The sequence below is a fragment of the Temnothorax longispinosus genome, chromosome 6 (assembly GCF_030848805.1).
Source record: "Temnothorax longispinosus isolate EJ_2023e chromosome 6, Tlon_JGU_v1, whole genome shotgun sequence".
Lineage (NCBI taxonomy): Eukaryota > Metazoa > Arthropoda > Insecta > Hymenoptera > Formicidae > Temnothorax > Temnothorax longispinosus.
Window position 1 is genome coordinate 5,621,322 of NC_092363.1, and position 17,386 is coordinate 5,638,707.

Genomic DNA, 17,386 nt, shown 5'->3' on the forward strand with positions numbered 1-17,386 from the left:
CTTCTCCCATCTCAACCTGCCATATTCCTCTAGCAGGTATGCGCGCGAGCATTCACCCCGGTACGAATGCAGGTGTGCGCTGGGCCGAATAAGCCCAGAAGAGGCGCGAGGATGATGGCAACTCGTGCGTCTCCAAGCTTCGTCGACGTCGTTGTCGTCGTCGCCGTCGTCATCGTCGTCGTTGTGTCGTCGTCGTCACGAGACTGCCGCGGCAACCACTTCCGTCTGCGCGCTTCTCGTTTCTACGAACGTTTCGTCACGCCTGTCACATGCTTACCGCACGAAAGAGACCGCGGGTCTGGTAAAAATATTGTGATGGTCGCGGTGGCGTCGTTATTGTCCACCGCTCTGTGTTCGCCGCTACCTATCGGGCGGCGAACGATGCAAAAACGTATGCGGTTTGCACCGAAAAGAAAGCATGACATACGGCGTGGTATAGCATTATGTTAAAAAAATTCCAATGTTGAATAAGATACATTATGTAAAAGTACAATATTTAAGGTAAAAATTGTAAAATACTTGTTGATGTGCAAGTCTCGACTTTGTTTCGCGATAACGCGTTACGCAAGTTATTGCGATATCGTAGAATGACCTACATAGACACATTATCGCAGACGAAGATGCTTACGCGGCATTTAAATACTGACTGCTCCGTTTATAACTCAAGTTTTATTGAGATTAATAAACTTTTGAGGAGGTTGGTTGTCGTCACGTTGTGGGGCAGACGACGGGACAGCGAAAAGCCTATAGGTGTGTTTTCGTCGCGTGAAATAAACGAGTTTTAGCAAATAAATATATGGAATGCATTTAATTAGCTGTTTCTTAAGGTTTTAAATCGTTGTTTGTACAATTAAAACCCAAATACGTTATTATCCACGTTGAAATGTGGCATTATGTTGTTTTACAATTTCTTAATAACTATGTAGACAAATTATTTCAGTCTTCGTAAAAGTTCTTCCTAAATATGTAAAGAATATAATCTATTATTTATTATATGTATCTGCGATGGTCACACTCCTAATGTATAAATTAGATATGCATGCACTAATGTCTCGATAATGCACAGCTTATGAATATTATTTGCACCTTTCATTAAATTCTTATCATTTTTAATATGCTTTCGAGAGTTACATTACAGGTGTCGTAACATTTTTGCTATGTCGCCCGTGTATAAGAGAGAGATAAGAGTATAACTTTAATAATTAATTACTCGACAACCATGCCAGACAATTGTCTTCAACGTTAGCATAGACGACAGATTCCCAGACGAATATCCTCCATAAATTTGTATATCATAATTTGAAAATCCTTCATAAACTAATTCTTATCACTTTGACTTGAGCAACCATCCTCTTTAAATATAAAATATTAGATAGGTCAGTTTAATTTTTTATCTATTAGTTGAGAATCGTACGCGAGATTATCTTATCATCAAGTATGTAGGTAACAGTAACATTTACTAATGTTTGTTATCTATGTTAAGTACATAAATAATCTATTATTTATTATATGTATCTGCGATGGTCACACTCTAATGTATAAATTAGATATGCATGCACTAATGTCTCGATAATGCACAGCTTATGAATATTATTTAATATCTTTAATCTATATCTACATACTCTCTCTTTCTCTCTCCTTCCTTTTTCTTACATCTTATTACATGTGATTATTTGCTTTGTATGATAAGCATCGGTTCACCTGGCAGTGACTATCTTTCACAAATGTAGACATGATACACATTAACTTACAATAAATGCATTGTTGATATACTCGCGGCAGGAAATCGCACGCATACAATATTTCCGCGGGGATATTCAGTGTGGATTTCGCATAAATTTTATTTTTGCTATAGAAAAGTGAGCTATGTGAATATAAATATTAATATAAAATTATTTATATCAACACGTTTATATATATTTATCTTTACACATATGCATGTTATAATATGCAGGAAGATGATATCGTGGCAATATTATTATGTGTGTAATGTACCTAGCTTATCTCGAATTGGTTGACGGAAAAAGATGACACGTGTACTGAATATAATTCGGGGGGCGTTACTATATGTTGAATGCACAGATATCCAAGACTGCGGGTTATGGTCGGCGGGGAGTCCTAGGCTACGCTGCCGGAACGTTTCTCATCCGTTTGGACATGGGCTCACCAGGGAGACCCCATTATCTTCAGCCCATAAACATTAAGCGGCGTCTCGCCGACGAATGTCCGTTAAGAATGCTATCGTGTGCCACCGCGTATCGCGGCGAGAGGAGAGACTCGAGTTTCGATGTTGGCGGCCTACCGAGATAATGGTTGGGACATTCACATTGGATATCGCGCGAGTAAGACCTTGCCATCGCCGCGTCGAGCCGTTAACGGAGACGAAACTGTCGTCTGTGCTTGTATAATCAATGCAGACGCGTTTGGTTTTAATTATCGCCGGAGAAACGCGGCATGAATAACGGCAGATACCGCCGTGAAAACCGGTTTTAGAGAATGATCTCGTCGACTGCGACTGGTGGTGCCTTCGCTTTCAAGGAATCGTTTTTAAAAAGAAATGTACGACCTTGAGTATAAAAAAGTTAAATAAATCAAGTGCAAATGATTATATTACTTTTTTTTCGCTGTGTTATTTCAATAATTATTCACACAGCTGCTGCCTTTAGTAGTAAAAAACAAGCTTTATCTACTGAATCTCTTTAATGATCGTGTAATTGCATTAACTGCAAATTGTACATGTATAGAATACTATAACAGATATAAAAAAAATCAAAGTTATTCTATGTAATGACTCAGCAAATATAAGGCAGTGTTGTTTCACATTATGGAATCACCACTTATGTGCAAATTACTGAAAGTTAAAACGCAGCCGCTTCCATAGTTTAGTTTAGTGCTCGTGTGACCGCCGGGCAACTCGTGTCGTACCGTCTTTCGTAACGCCATTCACACATCGGATTATATACCTAGTTCCGCTGACCGCATACGTCATTCAAACATAATTTGCTGACGCGTTTATATATCTGTTATCATCTTTTCTCTGTTGGTGTTAAGAACTTATCGAGTATGCACGTGGAGTGAATATAGGTGTTTTGAAACTATCCCATGATATATTTATGGATCTTTTTTTAATTTAAAGACAAGGAGAGAAAGACTTTAACGTAAGTATTAAATTGACAGATTTCGATACATTTTTATTAAAAACAGAATTTTTTTTATTTATATAAGTTTTAAATATAAGGTGAAGGGAGAATAATTCAGAATATCGTGCAGACATCAAATAAATACTATAAATTGCAATTTCACAGTATCAATTTCAAAAAATCGAAATTTATACCTTAATTGATAAGGTATTAAGTACAAAAAGAGCACGGATTTGTATAATATCTACTTTTCAAAGTTCAAAATATCGTGAACTCGTACAGAGAATTGCATCGTGATATGAAAAACTTGAGCAAGAACGTTATCTCATTTAGTAAACATCTAGTGTTAAAATTGGAATCGAAATCGGAGACTGGATTGCTTAAATACGACATTGAAAATAAATTAAACTTGCCTGGTATATCCGTTATTTAAAACATACGGAAGGAATAATTGCGAAAATATCTGTTTTTATACATTGTAGAGCACGAACGTTTCGAAATTGTTTTGTTCTACGTGGCAACATTATCGTTGTATATAATAGTCGGCTCACACATAGATATACGTCTGCCTCGCTGTTACGCGAGACACTGCCGTCTCTCTTGATACGCGCGACCGTTATCGTTCGGCAAAGGGAATAACATATTTATTAGCGGAATTGAGTAAGGCAGTGAAGCCTCGAACCGTATTGACTTTACAAGTGAATGACAGTGTGCTTTCCGCTCTGCGGCGCGTAATCTCGCGTCGATAGGAATGCTCAGCGCCGAGACACAAATCCAGAAAGATATTCGTGGAGAAGGAATTTTGGGTATCTCGTGCATGGGTGCCGTCTCATCGTCGGCGATATAATTCGATAGTCGTCCTCGAGCAGTTGAACGTGCGCGCGAGCGAGCAGCGAGACTGAATTGGTGATTATATCGATACGGAAACAAACGACGAAAACGGCGACACTGGCGCAACGATTTGAAACGTGATGGTCATCAATGTCATCGATTCATTAACCGAGGTCACATTGAATATTCAGAACAATGGGTAAGGGAATATTTCCTGTCATAAATTAACATTTATATAATAATAGTCAAGGATAACAATTTTATTATCTTCTAATTTGCAAGGCATAAATTTATGCATATTATATGTATATATAATAGACGTTTATATCTAATGTAACGTAATTTTTCTACATTTAAACGATACATTTTACTGCCTTGTCATGATTCTCCTTGAATGCTTGATATCGTTAGTGTAAAAGAGATTTAATGTATAAACTATAGTTGTAAACTTACTTGTAAAAATAGATTTTTAGTATTATCGATTTGGCGCATTGAATGAAGTGTAAAAATAATACATATTCATTGTTTCTCTTGCTTCTCTTTCTCTTACTTTCTCTCACTTTCTCTCACATTTCGGCACGTACTCATCGTAATAGTAAATTGTAATTTACTAAATTGCATCTCATAGGTTAAACAAACTTAATCTTTAATACATATTATTTTACATGTCTTTTTTAATCTTGACTTTAGAGATACGCGTACGATACTTGTTCGCTGTAATGCTATGCATTGCGAACATGATCATTTATGGTCTGAAAGTGAATATCGCGACGGCTATTATTGGTATGGTGAAGAAAAAACCGGGTGTACCAGATTGGTCGGATGAGTGTCCGGAATTTGATGTTCCTGGGAATGCCGCCACCGATATCGACGGTCCATTCGATTGGACGGCAAGCCAGCAAGGTTTGGTCATTAGTATATATTTTGCCGGATATCTCATCGGCATGTTTCCATCGGGATATTTGGCGGATCGGTAAGTGACTATTCCATTTATAAATTCCATTTATTCTCAGGATACATATATATTATATATCTCTATAAATTGTGGTAATGAAATTTATCGGTGCAGGTTCAACACGAAGTACGTATTGTTAATATGCGTGCTGGCAAATGGAATCTTAACGATGTTGGTGCCGATCGCGGCGAGCGAGCTGTACGTGCTATACGTCGTGAGATTTTTGACCGGTCTCGTGAGCGCGGCGAATCTTCCTATAGTAAACGTTCTTCTGGGAACATGGGTCGTGTACGAGGAGAAAAGCACGTGGGTCGGCATCATATACGCCGGAACGTCGCTCGGCACCGTGATATCTATTCTTACCTCCGGATTGATATTAAATTACGTTGGCTGGGAGGCTATTTTTTACATCCACGGAACGTTACCGTTAATTTGGTGCGTCGTTTTTTATATATTTTTCGCCGGTTGTCCGGAAGAGCAAAAGTATATAACGGAGCAGGAAAGATCGTTCATCGTGAGCTCGTACGGTCATCGTACGCCCGGTTCCTCAGAGATGAAGATCCCGTGGAAAAGTATATTTTCATCGGTACCATTTTTGGCTCTGCTCGTCACGAATACCTTAGGCAACTTCTGTTGGTATTTCTTGCTCACCCAGTTGCCGCTTTACATGAACAAGATATTGCGATACAATATCACATCGGTGAGTGCGAAATAGGGATAATAACATGTGTAATTTCTTCTTGTATATATATATATATATATATATATATATATATATATGTAGGTCCGGAAGTATGTTCCGGGACTTTTATTTTTTTACATCGGTATATTCCAGGACATTTGGCAGTTTCCAGGACTGTCCTGGAAAAAATTCATGTCCTACGGCACGTTTCGGGACAATTTTTGAATCTGATTACATATATATGCGTTATATTCCAGGACTGTACATTTCAAAAAACGTAAACAGTCCCGGAACATACCTCTAGACCTACATATATATATATATATATATATATATATTGTGTCATAGAGACGTAACTACGTACTACGTATTTCAAGTTATGATATATATGTTAAATCCAAAAGATATTACGAGCGGAATAATATTATGGATAAAATAATATTTTGCATTTTCATATATAGTAATATTATTTTATTCTGTACGTTCTGTATAACGTGCGTAGCTATGTAAAATATATCTCAACTTTTTGTGTAAATTTTTCCTGAAATACTTTACAGAATGCCGTTATCGTTTGCACGCCGTATTTCGTGAACGCCTTCACTAATCCACTAATCGGCACGGTTTTAGATTGGGGGCGGGAAAAGGGATTCTGGTCGCAGACGGTTGCACGTAAAATTGCGGTTTTTATAAGTATGTATTTGAGATGGAATTCACACATAATAGCATAGCTCTATGAATATAGATATTCGTCGTTATGTAGAAATATAAATCACATTTATAACAGATTAAGAATAGTTCCGTAAAAAAAATAGGATTTTTGTGTTTATAAAGAAAATAATAAAAATACTGTATTATTTTTAGTGATGGTACGTATAACTATATATTATGGTACTTTTTCTTTTAATTAATTAATAAAATAAGTAGCATTTCTTTCTCTTTTTTTTTAACTTCAGCAATCCATAACATTAGCGAATGCAATAGCATAACTTAAAGAACTAAATTTAAATTATATCTACAATTTACATATTAATGAAAAATGGATGAAGTATTGTTTGCAAATATTTTCTGCGTGACCCTTATTATGGCCGGCCGAGATTTCGAATAATGCACGTGACATTGTAATTTCTGTTATTATTTCTAATAGCAATACGTAACATATTTCTGTAACATTTATATCAAATTATAATTGATATGAATCAACTGTATTATGCATCGTACTGATTGTTATACTTTCTAATATTATATACATAGATTATAATATATATCTGAATAATTTGTCTGTTATTTATATTGAATTTGTATTAAATTAAATAAGTTCAGTTACATAACAGAGATTTTTGATATATTTATTGTATAATATATATTTAATATATTTTTCTTTCCAGGCACTATACCACCTAGCATTTTCCTCGTTATAATCGCGTACATTGGTTGCGATCGTTTGACATCGACCGTGCTGCTAACTCTAAGCATAGTAGTCTGTGGTGCTATATTCGTTGGCCATCTTTGTAATCAGAACGATCTGGCTCCGAATTACGCAGGAATCCTCATGGGCATTACAAATACTCCAGGCACTATTTCTGCCTTCATTTTACCACCCATAGTTGGTGCTCTCGTAGCGGAAGGAGTGAGTTGAACACTTAATGCATGATCAAACAAAAAAAAAGAAAGAAATGTCTGTTAAGAGCCACGTGACGTAATTACCAATTTCCTGAATTTTTAATAAGTCGTGCACAGAGATTCTACTTTCTTGAAGTTTTACGAAAGGTGAAACGACTTTAACCCGAGATAAGAAAGTTAAGCCGATATTCGCTCTAAGAGACACTGAATCCTAATTGCGTAATCAACTGCGAAGTGAACTTTATTGTGACATAAGATCTTTAAAATGAGAAATTTAATATTATGTTATTTGCTTGTCAAAATGTCCGAAGTAATTTTGTAACATATTAAATTTTAAAGCTTGTTTTAAAAAGTACTAAAAATAACATTTCACAGTGTCTTAATGTTTAACGATGTCTTCTTTGACAGCATACTATAGCGCGTTGGAGGATCGCATTTTGGATTACCATCGTCGCCCAGGTTGTCGCTTTCTTGGTATTTGCGGCCTTCGGATCAGCCAAAATTCAACCGTGGAATTATCCGGTACCGGATGTTGAAAATTGGGACGTCGACGAAGGACAAACGCAACAAGAGCAGCGAGAACAAGAAACGAAGACTTAAATTGAGACCACCTTTAAATAGTTCTTATTAACAAATCAAAAGAAGCATATTTTTTTTTACAAGAATCTTACAAGAATCTATCACGCCTATTGCATAGACAATAAATGTTATTTAAATTATAGGTACGATGAAATAATTTATCATGCATAAAATGAAATCAAGACGTTTGCGATTGTTATATAAAACATTCCTTATATTAAATCAACTCTCTTTTTATATTTTGATATGTCTTATTATGAACCATTTTTTATGAATCTATCGAGATAGCGGATGTAATACTTAATTATATCACTTTATATGTTATATACAATATATCTATATATGTTGACAATATCTTGCAAAATATATTTCAAGCAAAAATTTTGTTGATAATATGCATTGTAGCATATTATTAATATCAAAGTTTTAGCTGCCTTATACGGGCGATAATTTTACAAAATATAGATTGTATAGGTACATGTATATGCACATATGCAAGAAATTTAAAATATAACCGCATTCATATTATTTTTACGATTATTTCTATTTATTTAGCACCTAATTCGTGAAAAAGAACAAGAGATCTTAAAGAAAATTGCGAAAATGTGAATCATTTTGTACGCCTGCTTGACGATCTCAACGACATGCCAAAGTTCGCGAAAGTCTCAGGAGTGCCACTACTTGTCAAGGTTTACACTAAGATAACTAGGATTGCGGGACCACCCTAATGACGGGTAACCAATTAGGGGCCACCTGGTACAAAAATTCTCCTTATCCCAATTAGATCGCTACGTCGCAAGACTGCCAGTCGGCGCGAGACGGACGAGAAGGAAACAATATGACAGCACGAAAGGGCCGTGCCAACACCAGCAGCGATGAATATTTACGGCGGTTGAAATATTACGTTTGTAATCTATTTCCAGCCTACAGTCGCACGCTTCGACGATGCCGTGATGGGACGCAAGCGGTAACTGCTTTCCTCTCGCTAAACCATTTCCTCCTTCCTTTAAATATTACTGACAACCTCGATAGAGACCTGTGCGGTTCCGAATGAGAGAATATTGAGACCCTTCTGCTTCTTCGAGAATTCTTTAAAAATTTTATTAGGAGAAATCGAAGGGAACGAGATGGGTATTATATACGCACGTTCGGCGCTATCAGATTTTATTTTCGATCTAGAAAATATATTGGTAGTCATATTAGAAAATTTAAAAATTTAGAAATTACCTTTCCTGACTAATATCATCTTTAAATTTCAACATTTTAATCTAGCTTCTTCTTTAAAATTATAAATCACGTTTCAATATACCCATCAAGAAAATAATATGTAACGCATTGTTACGAGACAATTGTCATAACATTTTTTTATATAGTAATTCTTTCGAATTTATTAATCACAAAATTGGTTGTATCTTCCGATAAGGCAAGCATGAGTGGCAAGAGAATCGTTTGGACTTAATATTCTGGTAAACTTTGTTGAAGGGATGGGCCGATACGCGAGAGCCAAAGCTTCTCTTCATCGTGTTTACTAATTCATGAGATGAATAACTTAAGGATAGGCGCTCACGGTATGAATAATGCTTATTCGTCTTCTTAACCCCTTGAGCAGGTGACCTGTTCCCTCTATCGATGTTTATGCGCGGTCCAAACCCGGTCGACCGATCGTTTCGATCATTACTGACGTGGGAAAACACCTGCCACCGTTTAAGACGCCTAATACTGTGTTGATCGATGCAGATTTCTTTCTTAATGCCATTCCGCTCGAAACTTACTATTAATATTCGTCAATAATTATCTGATCGTATGTAGTCTGAACAAAGTATCTGCGTCGACTAATTTCGGAAAAAGTCGACTATCTTCTGTACTTATAAACTTTATTTCAAGCTGGATTTTAGTTTGGTATTATATATAGATCAACGTGTGAAGAAGTTAGCCGAATTAATCTGAATATCCTCGCGTTTAGTGCAAAACGCTCTGAAATCGTTAAGATCCAAGTACGATTCATATATTCATATTATGATGAATGTTTCCTATTTTCCCGACCTTTAACGTGACTAGCAACTACCGAAACCGATTCGTCCGGAATTGGTTGTCCGAAAAGTCGGCAGACGCGGCAGCTAATTTACATAGTCCAATATTTTAGAAAGATTAATCGATGCATACGGTAGACGATCCGAGCACAACGGCGACGAGTCAGTGAAAAATTCCCTCCGTTTCCGAGTTATCTGTCAAAATGGCGATTAATCAAGCGGTAATTATAAGTTCCGAGGATCTTTCGTCGGGCCGTCGTCTCGTTTGCTTAGAGAAGCACGTAGTCCGTAGTTGCGGGTCGCTCGACAGAAGCGGTTAATCAATCCTGGAGCTCGTTACAGTCGAGCACTCCGGTACTTGAAGTGGCGTTAACGCATCCGGAGCGCCACTAAAATGTCAGGAATTGTTAATCTACCCCGTCGCGCGCGCGCGCACACACACACGCAAACACACATACACATGCTTAACGCACGCTTGATAACACACTGTCGTGGGGAGAGGGAGAAGTATCACCCACCCCTCGCGCGGACGGGGTTGCCGCGAATAAACCCTTACTTTCCAGTTTCTGCCCTCTGACCTCTTCCTCTTCGCGCCACGAGCTCGCTTTTGCTCTTCCCGGAGAACCTTGGCAAAGAGACATTCGCCGCCAAGCAGCACCAGACCGCACCGTTATTACTAGCGATAAATCGCCACCTTTAATAAGAGCTCGCGCGACGTACGCCAGACGGAAGTCAGAAACGACGACGACGACGGTGGCGACGACTACGACTACGACGACGACGACGACGACGACCACGAAAGGATGGTGAATTTAAGGGGCGGATAGGACCGAGTACACTCAATTCAAACGATATCCGTTCAATTTTACCGAATCCTCGTGGCGATGGTCGACCGTGTGCTGTTCCTTTATTGTGCGCCATCCTCTGATGGCTCGAACGATTTAATTTCGAACATCTCGCCGCGCGATAAATATATTTCGTATATAAAATACCTGCCGGCGTTACGAAAATTTATTATATTTACTGGAAGATAATATCGTAACGCCTATATTCGTTATATGTATACGCGCTATCAACGTGGTATAAAGTTTTCGGTGCTTGATCCGAGGGATATGGTACGCTGATGATTTATTGCCGTGCGTTTTGATTGACGTTGTAACAAGATAGTAAACGTATTTCACATGGCGCCGCGTTTTAATCCTTTTCATCCCGATATCGACGTTACGCCATTATATTGCGTCAAGCTTTTACCTTATAATATCAACAAGCAATTATCAACATGTTCAAATATTTTTTGAGACCTTGGACGATATAGAGCCAAAATCCGTTTAGCATCAGCGCTTGCAATTGTCTGTGCTTGCTTAAAAAGTTTAATGAAGTTATGTGATAGCTATTATTATTGTACTTTGATTATTCTCTTGGATTATAATTGGATAATTAATATCTAATCGTTTTATTTAGTTACGTATGTGCGAATAAAAATTTTTAATATTACATAAAAATATGTGCATGTATAAGATAAAATTAATACAACGATAAAATTAAATAAGCTAAAAATATAGTCGAGTTTCAGCTTTTCTAGTTTTTAATTGTGAGACAGCGTGAACTGTATAATCGTAATTTGAATTTTGTCTTCGAGTATATCAGAGATATACAGAATGAAAGCTTATATTTTGAGACGAACATAGACAATTCAATAGTCACTGTTTGATTACAGAACTATAGAGATTACTTGGCTGATGAAAGACGAAATGATTATTCACGCGAAACTTGACTTCAGATTCAAAATACCGATTAAAGCAACAACAAGAATATATATTTTACGCGAAAAGAAACGTACTCTAAATAAGCCATTGAACTTGGACGACAAGCGGCATTATCGCGACATACGAGCAAACTATTTTCGCAATCCGCCTCACAAACGTGTCGACCGAAAGACTTCATTGTGACGCTCGGATCTCGGTCCGCCTTACGGTTACGTTCGGTATATCGAAATTCTTTTACGTGAACAGGAAGCGACATTAGCGAAGAAACGGTTGCACGTTTGTGAACGTGAGCTGGGTCACCCACCGGTGGTTGTTGCAAGGCAGTCACCAGCCACGGTTCCCGCAGAGAATCAGGACTCTTTTTCCTTACGGCGCATTGCGGCTGAGATCTAGCAGTATAACGCGAAGGGAAAGAAAAGAGGGCAGTGATTTCGCTAAGAAACTCGATACGCCAGGTTGCCAAGGGATGCGGAGGGATAACGCGGACGCGCAGCGCGGTGTGGTATAGTTCGGGAGCTCGTAACTCGGTCACCCCGTTTCCAATTGACCGGCTTCCTGTCTCGCGCCGTAGCCCGCAGTCCGACTGCATTGTACGAACTTCCTGCAGATTTTAGCTGTCACCGCGTTTCATATTTTAAACGGACCGGTAACTGGCCGGGCTGAAGGGGGGAGGGGAAAGGGAGGACCGGTGACCGTGTCGCTCCGGGACGATCGACGTGGACACGGAAAGTGGACCGCGTGAGCGCAAACTCTGCGTATAAATATGTATATTCGAAATATACACATAGGGCATAGGGCCAGCGCGCGGACCTATGTCAAACCGCGCTGCAGCTTCGCGGATTCGTGACGGGGAGCTTCAGAAGAGACCGCTTAATCGGCGGTCGTTGCCGCCGCATCGGATTTTGATTAGCGCGACCACGTCACGTTCGTCCGTTCGTTTGTCGACGGATAAAAAAATGCATTGCACACGCCACGGCGCATTAACTCATACATGGCTATACACGTGTGCATGCATACATTGTATACGTACATTCTCTTGACAGTCTGAGTCCATTTAACATTTAACATTTTCCGCGTTCACGTGCACAGAGGCTCTCTCCGCTTTTGCCTTAGTGATTTTTTAATCTCTACTAATTTACGTATATATATTTTTTTTCTATCCAAATATGCGTCCCGTGTTTCCGATTAGATCTTCTGTAACGCATGTTACACTCGAATTTGTTATTCGAATACTTGATCAATTGCTACTTTTCACTCTTGTACTGCTTTAGCTACTGGATTATCTTTTCGTCGATGAATTCTGAGCATCAAAGAATCCGTGTGCTCTTTATGCATAGATTAATTTTGTGACTTTTAAAACGCGATATTATACATGCACCATGCACGTCATATACAGCTGAAAAAAGCTCCTATGTTTGATGCATAATTATATCTTCGCATGAAACATCGCTACGTCTCTCAATCCAAAATACAGATCTCTATCAAGTTAAAAAAAAGACCGACATCTATGTATCTAACGAATACTCTCTACATAAACTTGCAAAAAATATTAAATAATTGAATAAAATTCATGTTGAAACACATTAATTGTAACCCAAGTCAGCTGGTCAGTCGGGTCGTAAGATAGTTAATCGCGCGAGGACATAAATTTGGCGGACACCGGGGCGAATAGCCTGTATCTCGTAATTTAATCATATCTTCACACCCCTCGAATTGCAGAGTCGACGCAGAATTCCTTCGTTTTCAAGCCGAGCTATAGAACTGGTAAAGAGCTCGAGGTTATTAGGTGCGTTCATTGTTGTGCGTTCATACTTTATTGTTGTTTCAATTACGTTTGAGAGAAAAGCTGCACCCTTTCGACTCGTACACTCTCTTCTTTGTGTGGCACTGTTAGTCCCTCTCTTTCTCTCTATCACACCCTCTCATCCGTCCTTTCGACTACCCCCACGGATCGTACCCTTCTCCGCGCCCAAACTCGCGTCCTCCTCCGTCTCCCTCCCCCGAAACGCCGTCGAAAGCCGTCAGCATATTGCGCATGCATAATTTAACGTGTTCAAACAAATAACAAAGTTTTCGCATGCTGATGAGAACGCCACCGCGTCCGGATTTCGACTGCCACCGACTGGCAGTGACATATTTTCATTTGACACGCGGAGAAAGGGGCGGGCTCGACTAGCGGCCGAGAAATTCCGCAAATCTACGCGGCACGATCGATCTCTCTTTTTTTTTTCACGTTCAAACGCGCCGGGCCATGAATACTCGGAAATAACCCGTGAAAAATAACAGACTGAACAACGAGCGACAAGCCGAGGCAAAGAATTTTGCATCGAATCGCGTCTCAATCAATAATAATTTGCATATGTTCGCCTAATTCCACGAAGAACGGACAAACTAGGAGATTCGAGGCGCCGAAAGATATGTGAATTGTACGGAGCATAATTAGAGAGGCCATTGAGTCCAGCCATCGGGAATGTACTTCCGGTCGAGGGACGCGATAACCGTTTACAGGCCTCGCGTGATCGTCGAGGCCCCCTTTCTTCTTTTTTCAACCATCAACCGCAGAAAGATGTACGGGGGTGTGCCGTAAAAAGATGGCGCGACTTCGGCGAGTATCTCGGCTTTGCGTGTTCTGTGCGAGAGACAAAACACAGCCAATAAAGAACAACCCCAACCTCTCGGCGTGATACGGCCGTACCTCTCTCGGATATATTACTGGAAGAAATATCAATGGTAAAAAAAAATGCAGATTGGACGCAGATTTTATGTCCGCTTGCGAATCACCCGGCGAAACGAAGGATAATTATGCCTTTGAACAGGAACAAATGACGGCTATGGTTGCTAATCTTTCTTTTACTGCCTTTATAATCGTCGGGGTAGCGCCGCGGTTAAAGTGTTCAATTCCCGTGCCGCCCGCACGTAACCCGCAATTCGCTTTTATCGCGAGATGTTTTAAAGATAAACACGTAATGCTGTTTTAAAGACCATTGTAAAAGCCCGACGATATAATTGGCGTGGCTCGCAGAGCGGCCACGCCGCTTGCGCTCTCGCAAAATTTCTAATTCACTTCGCAAATGGTAACGCGGGGAAAAAAAATCTTGCCGATCGCTCAACGTCTCGACAACGGGGGATTCGAGTTTCCCACGTTCCCCTTCCCGCCCTCCCCGTAGGGAGGAGAAGTTTACGGTAAACAAGCCTCGTGCCTTGTAATTATTTACGTTATTCTCGCGATACGATCTCGGAGCGCGGCTTATGAACTCATCGCTCGTGACTTTGCTCTATCCCCTTTAATGGAAAAGCGTGTCTCATGTTGCACGTTCAGTTGACTAAAGCGTTATTAACTTCCAAAGTAAACTCACTCTTTTCCTCGTGGCACACTTTTGTACATAGTCGGATCGTTACATAATGCTCGATGAAAAGCTAAGCTCCTACATACGTATGCGAGTATACGCCCGGTCCGGCTGGCAATTTGCCTTTGCATACCGTGGTCTCACTCGAAGTATGAATAATAATGACCCTGGATATGTGAATTACGAGGCGATTATCTACGACGGGCGGACGGGGTGGAGGCACAGCCCGCTCGTTGGTTATTGCACTCTAGCGTATAGCGATGTCGGGAATCGATTCTACGACTCGGCATAATAACAGAGATATACCAGATATATTTTCCTAACTCCGACGCTGCCGTCTATGTATGTCTCCTGCAGTTGATGGATAAGTAAGTGACGACAGGATTGACATAATTTTTCCATTACATATAACGGGTTGAAGTATATATTTTTGTAATTAAAATACGTTAACATAATCTTTTAATATTTGAATATAACAATTTAATATATTGAATAATTATGTATAAACGCAAAATGATATTTATTAAAACAATATAAAATGAATAATTAAAAGTTGTACTAATATTCTATATTACCAAGATTTAAGTAACTTACGTTGATTCTAATTATCAAGGATCAGATGATATGAAATTAAATATGTAAATTATTAAAGAATGTTATCTTCTTTAAGCTGTATATTCTATCGGGATATTCGGGGTGGGAAAGGGTGGAAAGTTAGTACAAAGCTTCTCCACAAACGGCGCCACCTGACGGAGCAATCCCTTCGGAGAAAATAGTAAAATTTTTAAGGGCTGGTTATACCGATAAATGTAATTTTTTTAATTAGGCTAAATAAATTAGCAGATATATAATGCATCTATTGGCTTGCGTAATCTTTTAAATTAAAGTAAATAGCTTCCATTTATAATCTTTTCATAAACAATGGCAGAAACAATTTAAAAAATTTTACTTCTCATTCAAAAATATCTCATCTGCCAATAGAATAGATTCGTTTTATTGATTTATTCCTTTCCGATTTCTATGTAATATTTTCATATTTCATAAAACACGATCTCGCATTGACAACCTAGATCCCTTGTTGTTTCGGCGAATTTCGCATGCAGATTGACGTAAAGCATATATGCGCACGGGAAATAACTCGCATGCGGTAAAGAACAATCCATTTTATTTTAAAGATGAGAATATTCTATCATAATCTGAGACTAAGCTTATCTTAAAGCTATTAACACAAATAATTTAAAAAAATCAAGTTTGTTTTATTGTACGATAATATTATGTTCGCGATAGTTTTGAGATGTTTCATCTTTTGGATGCGAAATACGCAAACAATTACAAATATGATTTATCTTGCTGTACTATACACATGTATCTGTCATCCCCCCCCACCGTCCGTTTCCAATTGTTTAAGTTTTGTGCTCGCGTTGAGCTCGAGAGGGTAGAAAGTCCAGACAAAAAGGATCCGCGAGTAGATATCCTCACTGTGATTTGTCAAAAACATTCCTCGACCGCAAATTTGTACCGTTTTGCCGTGATGAGTACACGCATATGATGCGGTATGCCTTTCGTTTCGTTCAAACGAATGCCAGACAGAGGATAGCACGTGGATTGGAAAGAATAAATTGAGAAATAGTAAGAATATATTTGGCTCGTACAATTTTCATAATTCAGAATAATATTTAGATTTTACGATATTTTACGCATGATATGTGACGCACTTTTAAATATTAGTTTATTAATAATTAGTCAATTTTAATTAGTATATATATTATATATTTTGTAATATACAAAATTTATTTTTTATATATAGCATGGTTTATCCAAAAGTTTAAAAGCATATTTTGATATCATCATTCATGCTTGACAAGTAACTGCATGAATAAAAAATTGATGAATTTTGATGTAGATAAGTGCAAGTTTTACATGTTTATGGTTATATAACAATTTCTGTACCAGATTATAAAGAATTAAACAAGCACTTCACATCAATTCTAACATTGCCTAAATATCTGTTGATAAATATGAATGAATATATCACAGGGAAAATGTAGCACTTTCTATTTTTTTTTCATCTTTTATCGCTTGATTTTTATTAGACTATAATATTACGATGAAAATATTTCGTGTCAAACTTGTAAAATTGTCTTTTTTCATAGACTCCGGATTCTGACTCCGGCTTTCCAGCCATTTTCTGTTTCTAACATAGTTACAATTGTTGAGAATACAAAGTTCTTATCCATTCGACAACAGTCTATGTAGGTCGAGCTTGAGAGAATCGTCTTTTAATTAACTACTTTTGAAATTAACGCGACAAGGTTGGAAAAACAAAGCCAGGGAAGTCTCAAGGAGAAGCCGTAAATAAGAGCGAAATGAGAAATGAGAATACGTAGAAAACTATTCGTTACTCTCAGTACATCAACTAATGAAAAGATATACACT

At 38.4% G+C, this 17,386-nt stretch overlaps 2 protein-coding genes across 9 annotated transcripts in view; one reads left to right on the top strand and one right to left on the bottom strand.

Annotated features, from left to right (window-relative positions):
• Ten-m (teneurin transmembrane protein Ten-m) overlaps positions 1–17,386 on the bottom strand; it is a 520,735-nt gene that overhangs the window by 408,988 nt on the left and 94,361 nt on the right. The gene's annotated exons all lie outside the window — the stretch shown is intronic.
• LOC139814496 (sialin-like) lies at positions 2,872–8,341 on the top strand. 2 transcript variants are annotated; one of them, XM_071780781.1, is made up of 7 exons: positions 2,872–3,158; positions 3,890–4,170; positions 4,662–4,944; positions 5,041–5,626; positions 6,166–6,298; positions 6,994–7,235; positions 7,637–8,341. In XM_071780781.1, exons 2-7 carry the CDS (start codon positions 4,167–4,169, stop codon positions 7,826–7,828), a joined length of 1,440 nt encoding a protein of 479 aa, XP_071636882.1. In that variant the 5' UTR covers positions 2,872–3,158; positions 3,890–4,166; the 3' UTR covers positions 7,829–8,341. The 2 variants fall into 2 exon arrangements, with proteins under 2 accessions (XP_071636882.1, XP_071636883.1); XM_071780782.1 differs by lacking the exon at positions 2,872–3,158 and having other exon boundaries at positions 3,433–4,170.